The sequence below is a fragment of the Hypanus sabinus genome, chromosome 1 (genome assembly GCF_030144855.1).
Source record: "Hypanus sabinus isolate sHypSab1 chromosome 1, sHypSab1.hap1, whole genome shotgun sequence".
In the NCBI taxonomy this organism is placed as follows: domain Eukaryota; kingdom Metazoa; phylum Chordata; class Chondrichthyes; order Myliobatiformes; family Dasyatidae; genus Hypanus; species Hypanus sabinus.
Genome location: NC_082706.1, coordinates 3669963 through 3696320, shown reverse-complemented (window position 1 = coordinate 3696320; position 26358 = coordinate 3669963). Strand labels below are relative to the sequence as shown.

The window sequence follows — 26358 nt, the reverse complement described above, 5'->3', positions numbered from 1 at the left end:
CCAGCTGTCTACTATTAATTGTAACTCCACTGATAATAATTCAGCACCCTCACAGCAACATCACTCTCTCTGTTCCTTTTCCCTTTGCCCCAGTGCCCTGTGTCACTGCTGGTGTTAAAATAGCTTCTTCGCCGCCCCTCTCTCCCAGTGCACTGACTCATTATATCTCCAATACTGATCCAGCTCCGTCATTTGAGCCTTTGTTATTCCCTGTACCTCTGACTAAAACAGTTCCTTCACATCAATCCCTCCATTGCAGTTGCAATCATATTGACAGTGATCCAGAGCAACACACACAAAATGCTGGAGGAACTCAGCATGTTGTGCAACATCTATAGAAATGAATAAAACAGTAGGCGTTTTCGGCCGAGACCCTTCTTCAGGATTGGGAAGGAAGGGGACAGAAGCCAGAATAAGAAGGTGTGGGGAGGGGTACAAGTACAAGCTGGCAGAGAATAGGTGAGACCAGGTGAGAGGAAACCTCCAAGAGGACCATGAGCTTTTTGTGGTTTGTAGGTTTGTATGTCTCAATGATCCGGAGAGCTATGGTGGCTGGAGTCACGACTTCATGCTTTGGCTTTTGGTAGGGTCACCCATGTCAAACAGGACAAAGTATAGAAGCCAGACTGAAGAGTGGTCCTCAGGTCCTCCAGGTTCAGGAGTTTCAGCTGAACACCACCAAGACCAAGAGGACAGACAGAGATGGAGGATCTTCATTGCTGCTCTAAATGACTGTGTAAGGTGAGGGGAGAGGTAAAGAGTTGAAGAAGGAATCTGATTGGGTTTGTAGACCATGGGACAAAGGGAACGATGTGCACCAGAAGGAGGTGGAGGTCAGGGAGAGGGAGGACAATAGTCCAGCTCCCTCACAATGTCAGTCAGTAAACCCTTTCCTCCAGTGCTTTAACTCCACTGATAATCCGGCTCCTTCTCAGCAAACCCTCTCCAGCACCTCGTTATACTTATTGCATCCCTTTGTTCAAGGAAGCTTACAGGCATAATCTTGGGAATTATGGACCATGAATCTTACGTCAGTGGTGGGCAAGTTATTGGCGAGGATTCTCAAGAACAAAGTTATGAATATTTGGAGAATTATAGTCTGATTAAGGATAGTCAGCATGGCTTTGTGAGGGCCAGGTTGTGCCTCAGGAGCCTAATGGAGTACACTGAGGAAGGGACACAACAGATAGTTGAAGGTAAAGCAGTGGATGTGGTGTATTGTATATGGAACTTAGTAAGATGTTCAGGAAGATTCTCAGTGGTAGGCTCATCCAAAATGTCATGAGATATGGGATCCAGGGAAACCTGGCTAGTGGATTCAGAATTGCCTAGCCTAGGGGAGAGTCAGTGAGCAGTGGTATTCCACAGGGATTTGTTTTGGGACCCTTGCTCTTTGTGATTTTTATAAATGACTTACATGACAATAGACAGTAGGTTCAGGAGTAGGCCATTCAGCCCTTCCAGCCATCACCGCCATTCACTGTAATCATGGCTGATCATACACAATCAGTACCCCGTTCCTGCCCTCTCCCCATAACCTTTGACCCTGCTATCTATAAGAACTCTATCTAACTCTCTCTTGAAAGCATCCAGAGACTTGGCCTCCACTGCCTTCTGGGGCAGAGCATTCCACATATCCACCACTCTCTGGGTGAAAAAGTTTTTCTGCATCTCTGTTCTAAATGGCCTACCCCTTATTCTTAAACTGTGGCCTCTAGTTCTGGACTCACTCATCAGTGGGAACATGCTTCCTGCCTCCAGCGTGTCCAATCCCTTAATAATCTTACATGAGGAACTGGAGGGTTGGGTGTTTAAGTTTGCAGATTAGCCAGGGCATCAAAGGGTGTGGGGTGAAGGCAGGGGAGTGGGGATGACTGGAAGAGCTGGATCAGCCTATGCCATGATTGAATGGGCCAAATGGCCTACTTCTTTCATATCTTATGGTCTTATTACATGAAGGTTGTTGGTGTTTTAGATAGTGTAGAAGGTTGTTATGGGTTACACTGGGAAATTGATAGGATGTAGACATGGGCAAAGAGGTGGCAAATGCAGTTTGACCAGGAAAATGTGAAGTGATCGTCTTTGGAATATCAAACTTGAAGGTGAAATATTAGGTTGGTGGCAGGATTCTTATCAGTGTGGAGGAACCAGTGTGGAGGGATCTTGGGGTTCCTTAATCTATGGATCACTCAATGTGGCAATATAGTCATAGAGCACTACAGCATAGCATGACTTTACTCAGTACTGCCCCTCTCACAGTGTGACCCACCCTCAGTGCATTTCACAGTGTGACCTTTCCACAGTGCAATTCTCCCTTCAGTGCCACCCCTTCCACAGTGTGACCCTCCATCAGTACAATTCTCCCATCATGATTGGTCTGACCAATCATTTTCAAAGTCAACATAAATTTATTATCAAAGTACATATATGTCACTACATACAACCCTAGATTCATTGTCTTGCAAGCAATATAAATCGATAGAATAATAACCACTATAGAATCTATGAAAGACCACCCAACTTAGGTATCCAATCATTGTACAGGAGACAACGAACTGTGCAAATACAAAAAGAAAGAAATGGTAATGATAAATAAGCAATAAATATCGAGAACATTAGTTGAAAGTGAGTCAATTGTTGTGGGAACAATTCGATGATGGGGCAAGTGAAGTTATCCCCTTATCAGGTTTAAGAGCCTGATCATTGAGGAATAAATACTGTTCCTGAACCTGGTGGTGTGAGTCCTGAGGCTCCTGATGGCAGCAGCGAGAAGAGAGCATGGCCTAAGTTGGAGTCCTTGATGATGGATGCTTGTTTCCTTGTAGATTGTGATCCTTCTCCTCCCCCCACCTTTTTATTCTGATGTCTTCCCCCTTCCTTTCCAGTCCCAATGAAGGATCTCAGCCTAAAACATCGGCTGTTTATTCCTCTCCAACCTGCTGAATTATTCCAGCATTTTGTGTGTGTTCCTTTGAAAATGATCCACATTTCAGTAACAAATGAGAAATAACAGATGCTGAAAATCTGAGCAACACACACAAAATGCTGGAGGAGCTCAGCAGGCCAGGCAGCATCTATGGAAAAGAGTACAGTCGACATTTTGGGCCGAGACCCCTCAACCGGACTGGAGAGGAAAAAAGATGAGTAGAGTTAAAAAGTGGCGGGAGGGGACAGGGGAAACACAAGGTGATAGGTGAAACTGGGAGGTGGAGGGGTGAAGTAAAGAACTGGGAAGTTGATTAGTGAAAGAGATACGGGGCTGGAAAAAATTCACATTTCAGTAATGTGATTTTATCACCATGGAATTACGTCAACTTGCCAATGATGCTGTTGCAGTGTGGTGTGTTTACATATGAGATCTTCCATGATAAACCTGCTCTGTGATTTGTTCATGTTTCTGCTCAGCACTTATTGACCATCACAGTTTACCCCTCAACTGAGGAAATGACTGTAAATGCATCCTGTACAATGAAAGAAAAGGCTGGATTCCACAATTCTCCAGGGTGCCCACAGACTTTACCATTAACAGAGGAGAGAATTTCCATCTCTTTGCAAACTCCAAATGTCTGAGAAGGCTGAAAATCAACAAAAAATTTTGGAGGTTTGTAATAGGTCAGGCAGCATTTGTGGAGAGGGGAGAAGGTGAGGTCTCACCAGTGCCTTACATCCTTGCTCTTGTGTTCTGGACCTTTTGAAATGAATGCTAACATGGCATTTGTCTTCCTCATTCCTGACCCAATGTGCAAGTTAACCTTCAGAGTGTTCTGCACAAGGACTCCCAAGTCCCTCTGTACCTCAGATTTTTGGATTTTCTTCCCATTTAGAAAATATTCTGCACATTTATTTCTACTACTAAAGTGCATGACCATGCACTTTCCACCATTGTATTTCATTTGCCACTTTCTTGCCCATTCTCCTAATTTGTCTGTCCCTCTGCATCCTACCTGTTTCCTCAACATTACCTGCCCCTCCACTAATCTTTGTATCATTTGCAAACTTGGCAACAAAGCTATCTATTCCATCATCTAAATCATTTACATACAGCATAAAAAGAAGTCGTCCTAACACTGTCCCCTGCAGAACATCACCAGTCACTGGCAGCCAACCAGAAAAGGATAATTTTTATTCCCACTTGCTGTCTCCTACCAATCAGCCAATGCTCCAACCATGTTAGTAACTTTCCTGTAATATCATGGACTCTTAACTTGGTAAGCAGCCTCATGTGTGGCACCATATCAAAGGCCTTCTCAAAGTCCAAGTATACAACATTCTTCTCATACCCTTTATCTATCCTACTTGTAATCTCCTCAAAGAATTCCAACAGGTTCATCAGACAGGATTTTCCCTGAAGGAAACAATGCTGACTTTGTACTATCCTATCCTGTGTCACCAAGTACTCCATCACCTCATCCTTAACAATTGAATCGAACATCTTCCCAGCCACTGAGGTCAGGCTAACTTTCTGCTGCCTTTCTCCCTTCTTAAAGAGTGGAGTGACATTTTCAATTTTCCAGTCCTCTAGCACCATACCAGAGTCTAATGATTTTTGAAAGATAATTTCTAATGCCACCACAATCTCTAACGCTACCTCTTTCAGAACCCTGGGGTGCAGTTCCTATGGTCTGGGTGACTTATGTATCTTCAGGTCTTTCAGCTTTTTGAGCACCTTCTCCCTTGTAACAGTACCTGCACCCACTTCTCTTCCTTCACTCACTGCAACATCAGGCAGACCGCTAGTGTCTTCCACAATGATGACTGGTACGAAATACTCATTCAGTTCATCTGCCATCTCCTTTACCCCATTATTATTTCTCCTGCCTCTTTTTCTAGTGGTCATAGATCCACACTCATTTCTCTTTTATTTTTAACATACTTGAAAAAACTTTTACTATCTAGTTTGATATTATTTGCGAGCTTGTTCATATTTCACCTTTTCCCTTTTAATGAATTTTTAGTTGCTCTCTGTAGGTTTTTAAAAACTTCCTAATCCTCTGTCTTCTCACTAATTTTTACTTAGTTGTAAGCCCTTTCTTTTGCTTTTACAATAGCTTTTACTTCCCTTGTCAACCATGTTTACTATTTGATTCCCTGGTTTACCATTTGATTATTTCTTCATTTTTGGGATATACCTTCCTCATTTCCCCTAGAAACACACGCCATTGCTGCTTTGCTGACATCCCTGCCAGCAGCTCCTTCCAATTTCCTTTGGCCAACTTCTCTCTAATACCACTGTAATTTCCTTTACTCCATTGAAATACTGCTACATCCGACTTTACTTTCTCCCTATCAAGTTTCAAGTTGAACACATTCATATTGTGATCACTGGTTCCTAAGGGTTCTTTTACCTTAAGCTCCCTAATCGCCTCCGGTTCATTACACAACACCCAATAGCTAATCCCCTAGTAGGCTCAACAACAAACTGCTCTAAAATGCTATTATTCATATATGGCATCAAATAATTCGGCCCCCTGTTCAGTGGAACCTCCCAAACACATGACCTCTTCTTGGACCTATTTATTGTGATCACAAGACCCTGTTGGACATTGGTCATGTACTGCAAGTCCGATTCACTGGTTCATTGAGACCGACAGCAGGAGAGCTGTGTTTTCTCAGTTATTGTGCAGGTAAGGTCCTCAGGCCTTGCACCCGGGCTGTGTGCCACCGGATTCCTCACTGGGTTGTGCTGGCCCTTCCTATCAGTGCTGCCCTCTGGTGTTCATTTGATGGAAGACAAGCTGGATTACAGTCATCTTCATGGTATGAGGAATTGCTGCGGGCTGTTCTTACAGAAATGTGGCTCGAGGGTACCATCCATTCTTCACCAACCTACAGACCGAGTACTTGGGCAATATCATTATTTTTTATATATATTTTTGTAATTTTGTATTTTTGTATATTTTTCTGCTATCATAATTATATGTGCTGTGTGTGACTATATATACTGTGTTGTTCACAGTAATTGGCTCCGGAGGAATGCTGTTTCATTTAGCTGTTTACAAGTTTATGATTGAATGACAATTAAACTTGAAGTTGAACTTGAACTTTCATGCAGGACACCTGCATTCAGGAGGTCTAGGCCTGTGGAAAAACCACCATCTGTACGTGACCAGCTATGTTACACATGTCTTGAGGACTGAGTGTGTCACTGCCTGGTCCAGGTGCTGGAACTCCCTGATCAACATTACCACATGGACGGCAGTGCTCAAGAAGATGGAGGCAAGGAAATGAAAGTGGAGGATGCAGAGAGTGTGGTATTTCAAAATGTTCCTGTTCTGGATCGAGTCCATTTATGCACAGATGAGTTAGTTTGTTCTTTGTTTCTCACACGTACATCGAAAGATACAGTGAAATGTGTTGTCAACGACCTTCACAGGCTGAGGATGTGCTGAGGGCAGCCCACAAGTGTTGCCATGTTTCCAGCGCCAAATAGCAGGCCCACAGCTCACTAACCCCAACCTGTTCATCTTTGGAATGTGGTAGGAAACTGGAGCAGCCAGATGAAACCCATGTGGGTACAGGGAGAATATACAATCTCCTTATAGACAGTAGTGGGAATTGAACCCCAGGGCTAGCACTGTAAAGCATCAAGCTAACTGCTGAGCTACCGTGCTGCCCCACAAGCTCCCACAAACAATAATGTGATATTGTTCTTACTGTATGGGCTTGGAAGAAGGTATTGGGGTTGGGAAAGGTTCCTAAGTTGTACTTGTGTGTAAGAGAGTATGTACTTGGCTGCATGTTTGACCTCTGACACAGGCGGCTGTGGAGGCCAAGTCTTTATGTATATTTAAGATAGAGGTTGACTGGTTAGGGCATGAAGGGGTACAGGGTGAAGGCAGGAGATCGGAGCTGAGAGGAAAAATGAATCAGCCTTGTTGAAATGGAGGAGCATACTCAATGGGCCAAATGACCTAATTCTGCTCTTGTACCTTATGGTCTTAAATATTCCTGCACATGCATGTGCACAAACAGAAAGCACATGCACACGGACACGACAGGCATGTACAAATGTTGTAATACATCCTTACAGAGTTGAGCAGTGGATGCAGGGCATAAACACAAGCAATTCTGCAGGTGCGAGAAATCTTGAACAACACCCACAAGATGCTGGAGGAAGTCAGCAAGTCAGACAGCATCAATGGAGGAGGATAACTAGTTGACATCTAGGGCCAAGTCCTGATGAAATGTCTCAGCCCAAAACATTGACTGTTTATCCCCCTCCACTGATGCTGCCTGACCTGCTGAGTTCCTCCGGTTTTTTTGTTTGTGTTGTAGTGGATACTGGGAACACATTTCCTCTGGTTGAGGAGTGTAGAACTCAGTAAGGAGCTTGGAGTAGGGTGCGTATCTAACCCAGAGCCTCATTGTAAACAGATTGGTAGATTTCTGGCTTTAAAGTTGGGATGTGGGGTGATGGTGTTTGAGCTAGATCAGTTGTGATCTTGATGAGGAGCAGATCAGGACCGAGGGGCTGAATGGTCTCCTCCCATTCCAATTTCTTGGCTTTGATGTTCTTGTACATGAAGACAAACACATCTTCAGAATCACTCACGTGCTTTGGCACACCAAAGTTTGAGGATGCACAAGGAGACTGTAGGGCAGCAATTGGAATTGTCGCTTGCCTGGTTTTTGAAAGGCCCTTTGTGAATAGCAGGGAATGTTTCTCCTGTGATTTATTGAAGTTAACACCACGATTGGGCAGGAGGATTGAAGGAAATGTTTTACAGATGTGCTTTACGTTGCATAAAACTCTCATAATTTATGACTTGTGTTTCAGATTTGAGTTGATGGCAGCAGTTAGGAAAACAGAACCTTTCTCTGATGCACATGACTGCTCTCAGAACAACCAATACACTCATGCACAAGCTACCCACTGGGCTGGTCAACGACAGATATAACCCAGGCTTGGGAGTTGAAAAAAGGAAGGGAAGAGGTGGGGAGGGAGAGCTGCGCGGCTCCCAGTCCTTGGGAAAGAGGTTCAAAGTGAAAAGAGGGGGAAGGACTTGCACTGGCATACTGGCTTTGAAGCCAGTGCGTGGTTTAGTTGTCAGACTGAATGCAGTAATTGTGGTTCAGACTTAGCTCCCGCCAACAGCAAGGAGATGATCAACTGTTGGTTAATCGTTTCATCCACAGCAGGCAGGTTTTCACCCTTGCCAACGATCTTTAACTCCGTTGCTCATTCCCATTCCTACACGTTGGTCCATTGTCTCCTCTACTGCCACAATGAGGCCATTCTCAGGTTGGAGGGGCAACAGCTCATATTCTGTCTGAGTAGCCTCCAAACTGAAGGCATGAATGTCAATTTCTCCCAGTTCCCCTTCTCTTTTTGTCCATTTTCCATTCTGGTTCACCTCTTCTCACCTCTGGTGCCCCTCCTCCTTCCCTTTCTCATGGTCCACTGTCCTGTCCTATCGCATTCCTTCTTCTTCAGCCCTTTCCTCTTCCAGCTATCACCTCCCAGCTTCTCACTTCACCTGTAACTCACCTGGTCTCACCGATCTCCTGGCAGCTTGTACTCCTCCCCCTTCTTTCCCCTTTTCCAGATCAGATGAAGTGCCTCAGCCCAAAATGTCAGTAGTTTATTCTCCTCTGTAGATGCTGCCTGACCAGCTGAATTCCTCCAGCATATTGTGTGTGTTGCTGTGGATTTCGAGCATCTACAGAATTTCTTGTGTTTATGACCATCTGTGGGTAGTGAGGATGGTCAAGAGGTGAAAACTGGCAGGACATTTTTTTCTAAATAGCTTTTAAGAAGGCACGCAGTTTTAGTTGGAATATGGCGCTTATGAAATCTCAGCCACCCTCAGTATGTCACACTGTTGTTTACTAGATTACCCACATGCATTAGACTGAAGAGCATCTCCAAAAGTTAGAACCTTCACCAGTGTGGAACTGCTGCACTGATTTGTCCCTTTAGTCCCTCAGTTAGTGGTAGGGGTCTATGGCATAAAAAAGATTAGGAATCCCTGCTTCAGAAGGTTGATGGAGTTGTGGATAGTGTTGAAGATTATTGTAGATTACAACAGGACAGTAATAAGATGCAGAGCTGGGCTGAAAAGTAACTGATGGAGTTCAGTTTGGAAAAATTTGAAGTGATTCACTTTGGAGGTTTGAATTTGAAAGCAGAATACAGGGTTAAATGCAGAATTCTTAGTAGTGTGGAGGAACAGGGATCTTGGAGTCAATGTCCATAGACCCCTCAAAATTAATAGGGTTGTTAAGAAAGCTTGTGGCAGGTTGACGTTCATTAGTCAAGGGACTGAGTTCAAGAAATGGAAGGCAATTTTGAAGCTCTTTAAAACTTATTTTGACAACACTTGGAGAATTGTGTTCAGATCTCTTTGCCTCATTGTATGAAGGATGTGGAAGCTTTAGAGGGGGTGCAGAGGAGACTTACCAGGATGAATTATCATGTATGATTTATGAGGAAAGGTTGAGTAAGCTATGGCTTTTCTCTTTCAATTGGAGGAAAATATAAGGAGGGGGCGATGTTATAGGTAGGATTTTTTACAGTGAGAGTATGGAACATGCTGCCAGGGGTGGTGGTAAAGGCCGATATGTTAGGGACATTTGAGAGACTTCAATAGATACACAAAGGAAAGAAAACTGGAGGGCAATGTGGAAGGGAAGTGTTAGATTGATCTTGGAATAGGTTAAAATGTCAGCACAACATTGTGGGCTGAAGGGCCTGTACTGTGCTGTAATGTTCTATGATCTAAGCAAGGATGGTGTGCTAGTTAGACAGCAGCCAGCAAGAGGTGGAGTTTTCCTGTGCCCTCCGACCTTGTCGTACTTGGCTGTAGAGTTATGGTTGAGGAGAAGTAATGGACTTGTGTCAGCATGATGGGCAGGTAATGACAGTTGTAGATGCCATGAACACTGGGCTGCCAGGCAGACGTCCTTCATGGTGTTGGTCTTCTTGAGAGTGATGTTATATCTTTAAGCCGTAAAGAGTGAGGTTAGAGGACTGTGTTTGCGTGTTGGTGGGGAAGAAAGACGCCTTTTGCTGCTGTTGTTTTATTGATTGATTGAGATACCGGGCAGAATTGGCCCTTCTAGCCCTTTGAGCTGTGCTACCCAGCGACCCCGATTTAACTCTAGCCTCATCACGGGACAATTTACAATGACCATTAATCTACCAATTGTTATGTTTGTAGACTGTGGGAGGAAGCTGAGGCACCCGGAGGAATCTCGTGCAGTCAAGGGGGAGAATGTACAGACTCCTTACAGACAGAGGCGGGAATTGAACCCAGGTCGCTGGCACTGTAAAGCGTGCTAACCACTATGATACTGTGCCACCACATGGTTTTGTTGCTTGTTGTGTTCTGGGGTTGTTCTGTTGAACATTGTGGACATGAGATATCGATGCTGGAATGTGGTGACACTTGCAGGCTGTCCCTCCGCATACCCTTAGGTTGTGTTGGTTGTCAATGCAAACAACTCAAGTTCAAACTTAATTCAAGTTCACGTTTATTGTCATTTGACTGTACATATCTACAACCTCCGCACCACGGTGTACCCACACAACATATAAACCAGAGTATTACCATAAATAAGTTAATATAATTAAAAATGTATTTCACTGTCGGTTTCGATAAGTACATGGGAATCTGAGCAGGGTGAATCCGACCATCAGAGTGACAGTAGAGGATGGTGGTGAGTCTCCTGGAATCACAGCTGCACTGCACGGCAAGTTCTGGTCTATCACAGTAGGGCTGGAGTTACATACAAAATCCCTTCTCTTTGGATCCTGGAGATCACAAAGGAAGCAGAGAGGTGCAAGAATTCAGTTATGAGGACATTATGAAGACAATATGAGGACATTCAGCTCATCAACCCAATCCCACATTCAATAAAATTCCAGATTCCAGCACTTGTGGGCCTGTGCTCGTTATAGAATCGGGCTGCTCTGTGATCTAATTGCACAAACCCTCTGCAGCTTCAGGGCTTGAGTTACAGGGAAAGTTCGGACAGGTTAGGACTTCATTCCCTGGAGCACAGAAGAATGAGGGGAGATTTGATAATAAAAATTCTGAGAGTATGGATAGTGTAACTGCAAGCAGGCTTTTCTCACTGAGGTTGAGTGAGACCAGAACTAGAGCTCCTGGGTTAAGGGTGAAAAGTAAAATGTTTAAGGGCAACCTGAGGGGGGAGCTTCTTCGCTCGGAGGGTTGTGAGATTGTGGAATGAGTTGCCAGCACAACCAGTGGCTATGGGTTTGATTGCAAAGTTTTAGAGAACTTTGGATAGGTACAGGGATGGGAGTGGTAGGGAGGGCTGTGGTATGGGTGCAGGTTGATGGGACTAGGAAGAAGAACAGTTTTGAATGGCTTAGATGAGCTGAAGGGCTTGTTTTGGTGCTGCAGTGCTCTATGACCCCGTGGCTATGAACTTCCTGCCATACCACTTAAAAAATCTATCAATCTCAGATTTGAGATCAGTAATTGACCAAGAATCTATTTTCAGATCCCTCCAGCCCCACAAGTAAAAGTGATGAAGCCCTTGTGAGGTTGTACAAATAGAAGGAAGTTGTTTACATGTCTGCTCAGTCCCCACCGTAGATGCTCCGTGACCCGCTGAGCTCTCCCAGCAGTGTCGTTGGCTCTGGAAATGTGGACAGGGTGGCTCTACAACAGGTCGTTAAAAGTGCCAACCCTCTGTCTAGAACATATACACAGAGAGCCAGTAACATCGAGAAGGATCCAACCCACCCTGCTCATGGACTGATATATCCCACCCTATTAGGGAGAAGGCTACAAAGTGTCCACACCAGGACCACCAGACTCAAAAACTTTCCCCAAGTAGTAAGGTTGATCAACACCGCCACCCACTAGCAACACACAAAATGCTGGAGGAACTCGCCAGGCCAGGCAGCAGCTATGGAAAAGAGCAGTCTATGTTTCGGGCTGAGACCCTTCATCCAGTAACGCACCGCCGCCATATCATTCCTGTCTGTCCCGTTATGTAAGACACTCCTGTGCCTAGCATCACTTTATGGGCATGCAATCAGTCTACATAAGCGATCTTAAGTATTTATATTTATTGTAATTTTAATTATTGCGTTCTTCATCTTATTGTGTGTGTGTTTTTCCGGAGTAACACTTATCTGTACTCTTGTCTACTGTAAATGCCTTTAAACAATATTGAATCTGTAAGATAGAGAGAAGCCGGGTGGCGTTAGGACCCGGAGGAGTGTGTGTAGTTTTCTCTCCACTGTTCGCTTTCGGATGTGGGACTGACTGAGGAACTCGCTCCTCGACAGAGTAGCCGAGTCCTGCGGAGAGTCTGGCAGGTCCGAATCTCGCAGAACCGTGTATGCAGGCGCTGGGGCAGCGGGGAGACACGGTTTAGTGGTCGTGCCTGGCGGGTCTGTTTGAGAGCGCAGTCCGCCTGTGTTTAAATGCATCTTAATTGCTGGAGAAAGGATACAGAGAGAGAGGGAATGTAAAAAATGCGGCGGTTTTCAGCTGGCTAACTCCGGCTAGATGCGAAGTGGAGGAAACTAACGGGACGGGAAAACCCGGGCACACGGAAACGTCAGGAGAACGGGTCATGTCCCGATGCGAGGAGAGCGGCTGGAACATGCTGCAAGCCACTTCTGGACTCGCAGGAACTTTGTGAAGGAGGGAGGAGAGTTTTACAAGTTTCTGTGTCTTCGCCCCCCCCCCCCCCCCATCCCCCCGGTTTTGCCGAGTGTTGGGGGCGGAGATGATGGGGTCGTTCTGAGGAATTCACCATGGTCCGTGTGCTCGCCGCGGCGTTGTTGCTCTCGCTCGCTGGTCGGACGGGCGGCTGCCCGGATCTGCTCACCAATACTTGTGTGTGTCTGCAAGAGCGGAGTAAGGCGCACGGCGGCCCCCAGCTCCGGAGGAAGGTGGTGTGTAGCAAGCAGGAGTTAGTGGAGGTCCCGGACAGCAACCTCCTCCCCAACAGGACCGTGCATCTGTAAGTGTCTCCTAACCCCGGTTAACGCAAGTACTGAGCCGAGACACCCACACTATTAAACCCCTCACCCGACACAGCACCCCCACAATGAACCTTTTCTCCCCACCCCATCCCCTCACCGGTCAACAGCCCGTCTTCATCAACCTCCACCCCAGACTTCACCCCCTGCCGACACCGTGTCTCTATTAACCCCATCACCACCCCCACATACACCACTGCACCCGCTCTCCAAACCCCATTCTCATTTCCGACTTCCCAAGCATCGCATCCATTACAAGTCCCATTCCTCGTAACCCCACCCACGCCACTGTACCCATCACTACCCACCCCATCCCGTTCGTTCCCTTCACCCCCTCACCTGTCACCACAACACCCTCACGATTGTCCCAACTGTACCCCAGCCCTGCCACCATGGCCCCTCCATTACTCCGCCGTCATCTCCTCAACCCCTATCTCTCTGTTATCTGCTCGCACAACGTAATTAATCCAATTCCCCCTCACCTTTGACCCCTAGTCACCACCCTACCACTTGGCACTTCACTTTCCTGCCCCCACCCCTGCTTAAATGCCATCATCCTCCCAAACCCCCTAACCCTTCAATCCTTCCATAATCACTCACACTCCCATACCTGTTATCACCCCCACTCCATCATCAGCCCCTTCACCTCCCTATAATTAACCTCTTAACCCTCCTGTATTCACTCTGTCAACCCCTCATCCCCCATCACTGTCCATTGTTACCCCACGCTCCTGTCATTATCTCCCCGAACCCCTGTCATATACCTCCCAGCTCTCACTATCTTCAGCCTGTTCCTACCGTCACAACTTCGTACCCGCCCCCTGTGTCCCCCAATCACTACCTCGTACCTGCCCCAGACCATGATGGAGACTATAAGGGGAAACTGAAGCCCAGTAAAAATCGCAAGTTAATTGTTATCTTGGCTGTTGGTGAATCGTTGGAAACTGTGAGTACATTTGTGATACTGGTTTGGCAACGGATACGTGAGCAGATGAAGCTGTTTTCGGAAGGAATACGTGAGCAGAAGGGAGAACATGGGTGATATTGGTTTCTGATGGGATGCACAAGCAGGCATAAGAACGTGGGTGATATCAGTTGCCTATTTGGGTGCCCGTGAAATGGCTCGTGGTTGAGCCCACTAGGCAATCAGCTATTCTGAACTGGGTGTGGTGCCATGAACCAGAATTGATTAGAGAGCTTAAGGCAAAAGAACCCTTGGGAGGCAAGTGATCACAATATGATCAAATTCACCCTGAAATTTGACAAGGAGAAGCTAAAGTCAGATGTATTGGTATTACAGTGGAGCAAAGAAAATTGCAGAGGCATGGGAGAGGAGTTGGCCAGAATTGATTGGAAACTATCACTGGTAGGGATGATGGTAGAGCAAAAATAGGTGGAAGCAATTTGGAATGCACAGGATAGACACGTCCTAAAGAGGAAGAAGTATCTTAAAGGAAAGATGACACAACTGTCGCTTGCAAGAGAGGTCAAAGTAAACATAACTAACAGAGAGAAGATGTATAATAGAACATAAACTCATGGGAAGTTAGAGGATTGTGAAACTTTTAAAAACCAACTGAAGAACAACTGTGTTGCTCCAAAGAGTGCTGTGTGAGATCATTCTTACCCTTGGCCGTTAGGCTCTATAATGAGTCAACCTATAGCCGGGGAAATGATGACCCCCTCCTGTTAGACTGAGGTAACTTATTGTTTTCATCTTTCTTACTTTTTGTATGCCTGTGCATTTGTAACGCTACTGTGACACTGTAATTTCCTTTGGGATCAATAAAGCATCTATTTATCTTATCTATCTAAAAACCATTAAGGAAAGAAAGAAGGAATATGAAACTAAGGTACTCAATAATATTAAAGAGGATCCCAAACATTTCTTTAGATACATGAAGGGTAAAAGAGAGGTGAGAGTGGATATCAGACCGCTGGAAAACAGTGCTGGAGAGATCATACTGGGGGACAACAAAGTGCCTGATGAACTGAATAAGTATTTTCCATGGGTCTTCACTGTGGAAGACATTAGCAGTATGGTGGAAGTTTCAGCTGTCAGTGGTCATGAAGTGTGTGAAGTTACCATAACTGGTAAATGATTAGGTCTGAAGGTAGATAAATCACCTGGACCAGACGGTGTACACCCTAGGGTTCTGAAAGAGGTGGCTGAAGAATTGTGGAGGCATTATTAATGATTTTTCAAGAATTACCAGATACTGGAATGGTTCCAGAAAACTGGAAAATTGCAAATGTCACTCCTCTCTTCAAGAAGGGGAAGAGACGGGAGAAAGGAAATTAGAGTCCAGTTAGTCTGACCTCAGTGGTTGGAAAGCTGTTGGAGTTGATTATTAAGGTGAGGTCTCAGGGTACTTGGTGGCACATGATAAAATAGGCCATAGTTAGCATGGTTTCTTCAAGGGAAAATCTTGCCTGACAAATCTGTTGGAGTTCTTCGAAGAAATAACAAGCAGGATAGAAAAAAGAGAATCAGTTGATGTTGTGTAGTTGAATTTTCAGAAGGCCTTTGACAATGTCACACACAAAGCTTATGGTATTACAGGGAAGATTCTAGCATGGATAAACAGTGGTTGATTGGTAGGAGGCAAAGAGTGGGAATAAAGGGAGCCTGTTCTGGTTGTCTGCTGTTGACTAGTAGTGTACCACAAGGGTCTATGTTTTGGACTGATTCTTTTACATAATACGTCAATGATTTGGATGATGGAATTGATGGCTTTGTTCTAAAGTTTGCAGATAATATGAAGATAAGTGGAGGGGCAGGTAGTTTTGAGGAAGTAGAGAGGCTACAGAAGAACTTGGACAGATTAGGAGAATGGGCAAAGAAATGACAGATGGAATACAGTATTGAGAAGTGTATGGCCATGCACTTTGGTGGAAGAAATGAAAGGAAATGGGGAGAAAATACAAAAAATAGAGGCACAAAGGGACTTGGAAGTCCTTGTGCAGGATTCCTTAAAGGTTAATTTGCAGGTTGTGTCTGTGGTGAGAAAGTCAAATGCAATATTAGCATTCATTTAAAGAGGCCTAGAATATAAATGCAAGGACGCAATGTTGAATCCTTTTAAAGCACTGGTGAGGCTTCACTTGGAGTATTGTGTGCAGATTTCGGCTGCTTATCTTAGAAACTGGAGATGGTTTAAAGGAGGTTCACGAAAATGATTCCAGGATTGAATGCTTGTCATATGAAGAACCTTTGGTGGTCCTGGGCCTGTAATCACTAGAACTCAGAAGAATAACCGGTGACTCATTGAAACCAACAGAATGGTGAAAGGGCTTGATAGAGTAGATGTGAAGAGGATGTCTCCTGTGGTGGGAGAGTCTAAGACCAGAGGACACAGCCTCAGAATGGAGGGGCATCCTTTTAGAATGGAGATGAGGAGGAATTCCTTTAGCCAGAGAGTGGTGAACCTGGAATTTCTTGCCACGGGCATCGTGGAAGCCAAGTCTTTATGTATATTTAAGGCAGAGGTTGATAGATTTCTGATTGGTCACGGCACGAAGGGATACTGGGAGAAGGCAGGTGATTGAGGTTGAGAGGAAAATTGGATCAGCTGTGATGAAATGGCAGAGCAGACTCGAATGGCCAAATGGCCTAATTCTGCTCCTATGTCTTATGTTCTATCAGCTTCTGAATGGACACATGAACAGGGGAATAAACAGTTGATGTTTAGGCCAAGACTCTTCATTAGGATGAGGTTGGAGTTTCGATGAAGGGTCTTGGCCAGAAACATTTGCTGTTTATTTTCCTCCACAGATGCTGCCTGACCTGCTGAGTTTCTCCAACATTTTGTGTGTTGCTCAGAGCTTATTGTCAGCTGTTCTTGTTTGCGTCGAGTGGGTAATAATGTCTTGAGAAAGGAATTGAAGATACTAACTTGTGAAATATAGGTGTGACTGGAGTGGAAATGAACAGCAGGCAAGCAGGGAGGCGGAGGGGTGATTAACAAGTTTGTTCGTTGTCTGCCGTGTTGTATGACATGAGCGATCATGGTTTTTCCATAACCCTGATTGCTGTCGGCAAATTTTTCTGCAGGAGTGGTTTACCGTTGCCTTCTTCTGGACAGTGTCCTTACCTCAACCATTATCAATACACTTAAGAGCTAGTCTGCTTGGCATCAGTGGTTGCATAACCAGGTCTTGTGATACGTCCAGCTGCTCCTATGCATTCACATGACCCTGATCGGGCGGCGGGGGGGGGGGGGGGGCGGCTAAGCAGGTGCTACACCTTGCCCGAGGGTGACCTGCAGGCTAGTGGAGACTAGGCGCACCTTACACCTCCTTTGGTAGAGACATGCCCCGCCACCCAGAAGAGCGATGATAAAGATTAGCTTTAGCTTTATTTTTCACATGGATATCAAAACATACAGCAAGATGTGTCGTTTGCATCAAATCAAATCAGCAAAAATTTGTGCTGAGCAGCCTGAAACTCTTGCCATGCCACCAGCATTAACATTACATGCTGACTAACTCTAACCTCACTAACCCTAACCTGTATGACGTTGGAATGCGGGAGGAAGCCAGTATACCTGGAGAGACCATACGATCACAGAGCGAACATTCAAACTTCCCGCAGACAGAATCGAACCATGATCCTACAGCTGCACCCTGTAATAGCGTTAAAGATTGAGAGCGCTTTTATTATCAAAGAATGTATAAATTGTATACCTTGAGATCTGTCTGCTTACAGGCAGCTACAAAGCAATTTTAAAAAAGACCAAAACCCTGCACCGATTGTCCACACACTGAGTAGTTCTAGGACCTAGATCTGGTGCCGTGATACACCCGGGCCTCCCTGCCTGAAGCCGTTCTTGATCGGTGCATGGAGCGATCCAGCATCGCACCCTGGTTAGGTGGACAGGCATCGAAACTCTTCCGCATTGACTCCTCACCAAATCACTCACTCCATTTCTGGCAGTGATACAAAGTCCTTCTGCTTCCCCAGCTCAAACACATTGTGCCTCACAATGCCCCAGCATGGCTCATCCCCCAAACCAGCCTCCTCCCTGTCTGCGGTGATAGTTCACCACAATTTGCTTCACGAAGGATGTTAAAAGTAATGTTTTTAGTCCAATCTCTTACTGTATGATTTACCAGTAAGCTGTCTCTCTTTGGTAGCCCCATCTTAAACAGGACCAGGGGTTCCCAACCTTTTTTTATGCTGTGGACCCCTACCAAATATGGGTTTGTGGAGTCCAGTTTGGGACCCCCTGTATTAGACTAAGGGTCACACTACCATGCCGCCCATAAGATGAGTTGGAGGAGTTGCTGGAGTTGGTGTGGTTGAGTGTGGAGGAATTGGTCTTTAAGTATTATAGTACAGAAACAGCCCATTCGGCCCATCCTGACTGTGCTGACCAAGGTCCCATCTAAGCTATGAAATGAGTTGCTTTTGAGGCAGCAGTACATTACAATACATAATAGAAAAAACACGTGTTACAGTAGGTATATCTAAATTAAATAAATAGTGCAAAAATAGGAAATAAAAAAGTAGTGAGATAGTGTTCATCGGTTCAATGTCCATTCAGAAATTGGATGGCAAGAGAGGAAGAAGCTGCTCCAGAATCGCTGACTGTATGTCATATAACAATTACAGCATGGAAACAGGCCATCTCGCCCTTTCTAGTCCGTGCCAAACGCTTACTCTCACCTAGTCCCACCTACCTGCACTCAGCCCATAACCCTCCATTCCTTTCCTGTCCATATACCTATCCAATTTTTTTTAATGACAAAATCGAACCTGCCTGTACCACTTCTACTGAAAGCTCATTCCACACAGCTACCACTCTCTGAGTAAAGAAGTTCCCCCTCGTGTTACCCCTAAACTTTTGCCCCTCAACTCTTAACTCATGTCAAGAATCTCCCCTACTCTCAATGGAAAAAGCCTATCCACGTCAACTCTATCTATCCCCCTTATAATTTTAAATTCCTCTTTCAAGTCCCTCCTCAACCTTCTACACTCCAAAGAATAAAGACCTAACTTGTTCAACCTATCTCTGTAACTTAGGTGCTGAACTCCAGGGAAAATTCTAGTAAATCTCCTCTGCACTCTCTCTTCTTTGTTGACATCTTTCCTATAATTCGGTGACCAGAACTGTACACAATACTCCAAATTTGGCCTTGTACAATTTTAACATTACATCCCAACTCCTATACTCAATGCTCTGATTTATAAAGGCCAGTATACCAAAAGCTTTCTTCACCACCCTATCCACATGAGATTCCACCTTCAGGGAACAATGCACCATTATTCCTAGATCACACTGTTCTACTGCATTCCTCAATGCCCTACCATTTACCATGTATGTCCTATTTTGATTAGTCCTACCAAAATGTAGCACCTCACACTTATCAGCATTAAACTCCATCTGCCATCTTTCAGCTCAGTCTTCTAACTGGCCTAAATCTTTCTGCAAGCTTTGAAAACTTACTTCATTATCCACAACGCCACCTATCTTAGTATCATCTGCATACTTACTAATCCAATTTACCACCCCATCATCCAGATCATTAATGTATATGACAAACAACATTGAACTCAATACAGATCCTTGAGGCACACCACTAGTCACCGGCCTCCAACCTTACAAACAGTTATCCACCACTACTCTCTGGCATCTCTCATCCAGCCACTGTTGAGTCCATTTTACTACTTCAATATTAAACTAACCTTCTGTGTGGAACCTTGTCAAAGGCCTTACTGAAGTCCATATAGACAACATCCACTGCTTTACCCTCATCAACTTTCCTAGTAACCTCTTCAAAAAATTCAATAAGATTTGTCAAACATGACCTTCCACGCATAAATCCATGTTGACTGTTCCTAATCAGATCCTGTCTATCCAGATAATTATATATACCATCTCTAAGAATACTTTCCGTTAATTTACCCATGACTGATGTCAAACTTACAGGCCAATAATTGCTAAGTTTACTCTTAGAACCCTTTTTAAACAATGGAACCATGTGAGCAATACGCCAATCCTCCGGCACCATCCCCGTTTCTAATGACATTTGAAATATTTTTGTCAGAGCCCCTGCTATTTCTACACTAACCTCCCTCAAGGTCCTAGGGAATATCCTGTCAGGATCCGGAGATTTATCCACTTTTATATTCTTTAGAAGTGCCAGTACTTCCTCCTCTTCTTTAATCATCAGTTTCCATAAGTACCCTACTTGTTTCCCTTACCTTACACCTCTTCAGGCTTCTGTAGCTCCTCCCTGACCTTGTATCACATTTTGAAGACCTAGATCTAGATGGTGGGGTGGCTAGTGCCCATGATGGGAATGAAAGAAGGTGGGAGGGATCCCAGGAGGTGGGGACAGCGACGTACCATCACACCCTTCTGTACCTGCATATTCTGGGATGTGACAAAGCCAAGGGCCCATTATGGCAGGGTGAGTGCACTGAGACAGACAGGGTAAATAACCGTACAGTCAGTATTATTTATTCATCACATAAGGTGACTGCTTGCCACACACCTCTTCCCCCCACCACCCTATTCATCCAAAAGCCAATGGGGGAAGTTATTAGAGAGACGGATCAGCATGGGAAACACACTGAGGAAGGGAGGAGGGTGTTGGAGAGGGTGGAGATAGGGAGGTGGTTATAGTTATTTGCAGTTATTTTCCTGAGACGAGTAGTGGTAGACAAGACCTCAGTTTAATATCCAAAACACATTCTCCACTTTGTATTGTCTATGATTAACCATATTGGAAAGGGAAAAAGCAGGATGCTGATTAATGTATGAAGAGAGTTCGATACCTCTGGGCCTGTACTCACTGGAGTTTAAAAGAATCAGGGATGGATCGAAAATTGAAAGGCCTAGAGAGAGTGAATGTGGAGAGGATGTTTCCAATCTCAGATGAAAGGGAGCAGCCTCAGAATAGAGGGGCATTCTTTAGCAGAGATGAGAATGAATTTCTTTAGCCAGAGGTTGGTGAATCTGTGGAATTCATTGCCACAGACAGCTGTTGGAGGCCAGTTGTTGGGTGTACTGAAAGTGGAGGTTAATAGGGTCTTTTTTAGTAAGGGTGTCAAAGGTTCCTTGACTGCCTCTCACCCACCTGTGCACACGCGAACACACACACACTCTCTTTCAACTCTACAGTCATTTCTACCCTCCATTCCCTTTCCCTTTTTTGGTCTTGCCAAGCATTGAAAGATTGACTGATAAACTTTGCTGTCCACTCTTATGAAACCTTTGTGACCTGTTGGAAATTTGCAGAGGGCTGTCATGCATCGGGTGGGACTGAATGGCCACCCTCTGGCTGTACATTCTGGGTAGGTTATTTAAATATAGTGATGTAGAAATAGAGAACTGCTTTAATTGTCACTGCCAGGATGTCAGTAGTGAAACCAATTTTAGAGACATCTCAAGGCTTTGGTAGAACTCAAAGGTCTGGAATATTTTCTGAAATGAGGAAAATTTTGGAAGATGGAAACGTCCTTGTTGCTGATGAATTTAAGGGGAGATTTAAAAGAGGTGATCCAAGTGAAAATGAAATTGGTAAGGGGTAATGGTAAGAAGGGTGGTTTTGAGATAGATTCAAGATTGTTTATGGTCATTCTTCAGTAACGAGTGTAAAGCTGTTTAACGTAGCAGTTAGTGTGGCACTGTTACAGCTTGGGACATTCCGGAGCCGTCTGTAAGGAGTTTGAAGGTTCTCCCCGTGAACACATTGGTTTCCTCCCACAGTCCAAAGATGCACCAGTTAGTAGGTTATTTGGTCATTGTAAATTGTCCAGTGATTAGGCGAGAGTTAAATCGGTGGGTTGCTGGGTAGCACGACTCATTGGGCTAAAAGACTACATAAAAACATCAAAGGCAAAAGAAATAAATGTTACTCCGGATCCAATATAAACACAATAAAGAAGTAACTTTTGCATACACAGACGGATTGTTATGTAGATAAAGCAGCACTGGGTGATGTGTCTGGGGTGATGGTAGGGGCTGGGTGGAGAGGTGGGTTAGTGGATGGAGTTGTTGATCAGCCTGACAGTTTTGAGGGTAGTGCCTGTTTCTGAGTCTAGTTGTCTTGCTGTGGATGGTATGTAACCCATTCCCTGATGGGACTGGGAGAAGCTCCCATGTGCGTGTGGGCGCCACGGTGCTGTAGCAGTTAGTGCGATACTGCTACAGCTCAGAGTTCAAATCCAGCTCTGTATGTGAAATGTATGGAGTTTCTTCGGGTGCTCTGGTTTCCTCCCATGGTACAAAGACTTACCAGATCGGTTAATTTGTCATTGTAAATTGTCCTGTGATTAGACTCTGGTTAATCAGGGTGGAGGAGGGTTTTTGGGACGTCACAGCTCGAAGGGCTGACTCCGTAACTGTATAACTGTAAGATGAGCAGAATGGGTGGGATCCTTCAGTGTATTCTGGGCCCTTTTTCTTGCACCTTTCTGTATATACATGTCCTTGAAGTCTGCTGAGCTCGTGCCAGTGTGGGTTGAGCAGTTTTTACTCTTCATTGTAGTAATAACAGGGAGGTACAGAGCGGAAGGAAGATATTTTCCAGATTGAGTTGGTGAGATCTGGGAGCAGATTTGAGAAGCTCTCACAGGGGAAGTTTAGTGGTTTAGGGTGGGAAAACTTGGAGGTATCTAGGGCAAAATGTGGGAATGATGAACAGTTTTAAGGATCTGGTCCAGCAGCATGGGCTGGGGATCCTCTGCGTTGCCACGTGATTCTAATAAGGCAAACAGCAAGTGTCAGCCATGGGCGGATGTTGGGTGTGTGTAAAGGGAAGAGTTAGTTTGCGGTTTCAGTGTAGACTCTGTAAAGGTCCCCTGAGTAGGTCTGATTGAAGAGATGTGTCAGTTCCTGGTGGGCTCACTGACTACTCATGTCTGGTATTTTTGCATTTGGTGGAGGTGAGGTGCAGATGGTGGGGAATACTCTCACTCTGAGTCAACAACTTACGGTTCAACCATTGACCAGCAAACACGTCTAGACTTCTCTGGTGTAATTGTGTCATGGGTCAGTACTGAGGGAGGGTCACACTATGGGAGGGTCAGTACTGAGGGAGGTCACACTGTGGGAGGGGGGTATTGAGGGAGAGTCACACTGTGGGAGGGGTGGTATTGAGGGAGGGTCACACTGTGGGAGGGTCAGTACTGAGGGAGGTCACACTGTGGGAGGGTCAGTACTGAGGGAGGTCACACTGTGGGAGGGGTGGTACAGAGGGGGGGGTCACACTATGGGAGGGGCAGTACTGAGGGAGAGTCACACTGTGGGAGGGGGGTATTGAGGGAGGGTCACACTTTGGGAGGGGTGGTATTGAGGGAGAGTCACACTGTGGGAGGGGTGGTATTGAGGGAGGGTCACACTTTGGGAGGGGTGGTATTGAGGGAGAGTCACACTGTGGGAGGGGTGGTATTGAGGGAGGGTCACACTTTGGGAGGGGTGGTATTGAGGGAGAGTCACACTGTGGGAGGGGTGGTATTGAGGGAGGGTCACACTTTGGGAGGGGTGGTATTGAGGGAGAGTCACACTGTGGGAGGGGTGGTATTGAGGGAGGGTCACACTATGGGAGGGGTGGTACTGAGGGAGAGTCACACTGTGGGAGGGGAGGTATTGAGGGAGGGTCACACTGTGGAAGGTGACACTGTGGGAGGAGTGGTACTGGGGGGGGCGGTACTGAGTGAGGGACACACTACGGGAGGGGCGGTACTGAGGGAGGTTCACACTGTGGGAGGGGTGGTACTGAGGGAGGTTCACACTGTGGGAAGGGTGGTACTGAGGGAGGGACACACTATGGGAAGGGTGGTACTGAGGGAGGGACACACTGTGGGAGGGGTGGTACTGAGGGAGGGTCACACTGTGGGAGGGGTGGTGCTGAGGGAGGGTCACACTGTGGGAGGGGTGTTATACTGAGTGAGTGTCACACTGTGGCAGGGGTGGTACTGAGGGAGTTTCACACTGTGGGAGGGGTGGTACTGAGGGAGTTTCACACTGTGGGAGGGGTGGTACTGAGTGAGGGTCACGCTGTGGGAGGGGTGGTACTGAGTGAGGGTCACACTGTGGGAGGGGTGTTATACTGAGTGAGGGTCACACGGAGGGGTGGTACTGAGGGAGGTTCACACTGTGGGAGGTGCGGTACTGAGAGAGGTTCACACTGTGGGAGGGGTGGTACTGAGGGAGGGACACACTGTGGGAGGGGTGGTACTGAGGGAGGGACACACTGTGGGAGGTGCGGTACTGAGTGAGGGTCACTGTGGGAGGGGTGGTGCTGAGGGAGGGTCACACTGTGGCAGGGGCGGTACTGAGGGAGTTTCACACTGTGGGAGGGGCAGTACTGAGGGAGTTTCACACTGTGGGAGGGTTGTTAAACTGAGTGAGGGCCACACTGTGGGAGGGGTGTTATACTGAGTGAGGGTCACACTGTGGGAGGGGTGGTACTGAGGGAGGTTCACACTGTGTGAGGGGTGGTACTGAGGGAGTTTCACACTGTGGGAGGGGCGGTACTACGTGAGGGTCACAGTGTAGGGGGGGTGGTACTGAGTGAGGGTCACACTGTGGGAGGGGTGGTACTGAGGGAGGTCACACTGTGGGAGGGGTGGTACACAGGGAGTATCACACTGTGGGAGGGGTGGTACTGAGTGAGGGTCGCACTGTGGGAGGGGTGGTACTGAGGAAGTGTCACACTGTGGGAGGGGTGGTCCTGAGTTAGGGTCACACTGTCGGAGCTCCCTCTCCTAAAGTTGAACATTTGCTGTAAAATTGCCAAAGAACAGTTTTGGGGACCATCAGAGCACTTTGGGAGTGTGGAATATCGCCTTGGCAGCAGACTGAAACAGTTTCCTTGGCTGGAAGGATTCTGTTTGGTGAAGTTTTCGATCTGTGTGTGGGTGTGGCTGGCAGATTGCCAGTTCGAGTCTGACTTTGCTGGGAGCTGGGACAGATTTATTCCGTTTGTAACAGCGGAAAACCCCTCCCGTTTGGAGTGCCTAGCCCAGGGCAACTGGGTGAAGGGGAGTTTGGAGCGGACAGAGGAACAGCGGACCGGCCAGGAAAAGCTTTCATTGTTCATGGCTGCTGCACAGATGGTGCTGGGGTTTTCAACACCGCGTGGACTTCCCTGCCTATCCACCCCTTTTTCCCCTCCAGTCCCATCCGGAATCCTCTCTGACCTGTTGCTTTTTGACTGTTTGTTGGTGTTCTGCTGGGTGTAGACTGTGTAGAATCCCAGTGGCGGTGTTGAACTTCTGAATTCAAACTGCATCATGGTGGGGTACAGCTCTGGACTGAAGTTCTATGCAGAGGCTGTTGGGTCGGGAGTCGCAGCCGACGAAGAGGGCTACCCGTTTAAACTACTGTCTCTAAAGAAAGCTGAGCAGTGTACTGTGCCTACCTCAGTCGGTTGGAACGCTCGCTATCATAAAGGCCATGGCGGAGACAGTTGGAGGCCACAAGGGCGTTGTTGCGGTCGCAGTTTTAAACGGGAGACTACTTTCTATTTGATGTCACCGCGGGGTGTGTTTTTGGCCCTGAGTCAGGGGTTAAGGGTGGGAAGGGTTTTTATGCAGGTGGAGCCAATGTTGGCCCAATACTCTCAAATGTCCACCCCCATATCCCTGACAAGGCTCTCTTCCCCTCTCTGCACTCCTTTGGCAAGGTGCATTCAAAATTAACCCCGATAGGGTACAGGGCTCCTATTCTCATTTCAGTACTGTTTGCTTATGCAGCTGGAGTGGGGTAGGGGTGCCGAGGTGTGGCTTCAGGGTTATTTTGAGGGGCTTTACTCTGTGGGCTGTGGGTTACAGGTTGCCTGAGGTGCCATGCCTGTGAGGAGTTTGGGCATATTCGGAAGAATTGCCCGAACCGTCGGGCGGCCAACTCTGCCTCGGAGGCACAGGGTGATACCGCTGGTCTTTTCTGTGTTGACCCCCCTCTGGCTGTCCCTCTTCCCCCGTTACCCTCCCCCCCCCCATCCCACTGGCTGTGGAAGTTGCAGTTGATCACGGGGTGAGAGGTGGGTTCAGGTGATGGACAGGAAGGTGAAAAAGAGGAAAAAGCATCTGAAGGCTTCTCCCCCAGAGAAAGAGCTGACTGTTGCCGTTGAATCAAACCCGGAGGGTCTCGTGGCTCCTGAAATCCAGCAAGAGCCTGGGGAAGTCAGCGGAGGGGAGGTAGTGCCAGAGGCTGAGGAATCCTCTGTAATGGAGGTCAGTGTGCCTCAGCATATCTGCGGCCAGAAACGGCAGAGGGATATGTCCCCTGAGACTGGGGATCAGGAACCTCAGGAGGAGGAAGAGGATTTACCCCCAGTAAAGACCATATGTGCGGATTATACTCCCCCAGAGCTGGAGGATACCTCTGTTGTGCAGGGGCTCTCTGCTGGGGAGACATCTTCTGAACAGGCATCCA

The 26358-nt window shown here is 46.4% G+C and overlaps 1 protein-coding gene across 1 annotated transcript in view; it reads left to right on the top strand.

Moving 5' to 3' along the window:
• Positions 1-12193: 12193 nt before the first annotated feature.
• Positions 12194-26358, top strand: part of adgra2 (adhesion G protein-coupled receptor A2) — a 175458-nt gene continuing 161293 nt past the window's right edge. Inside the window, exon 1 of the mRNA XM_059960283.1 lies at positions 12194-12948. Coding sequence (XP_059816266.1) covers positions 12740-12948 — 209 coding nt within the window. The 5' untranslated portion in view covers positions 12194-12739. The remainder of the gene's footprint in view (positions 12949-26358) is intronic.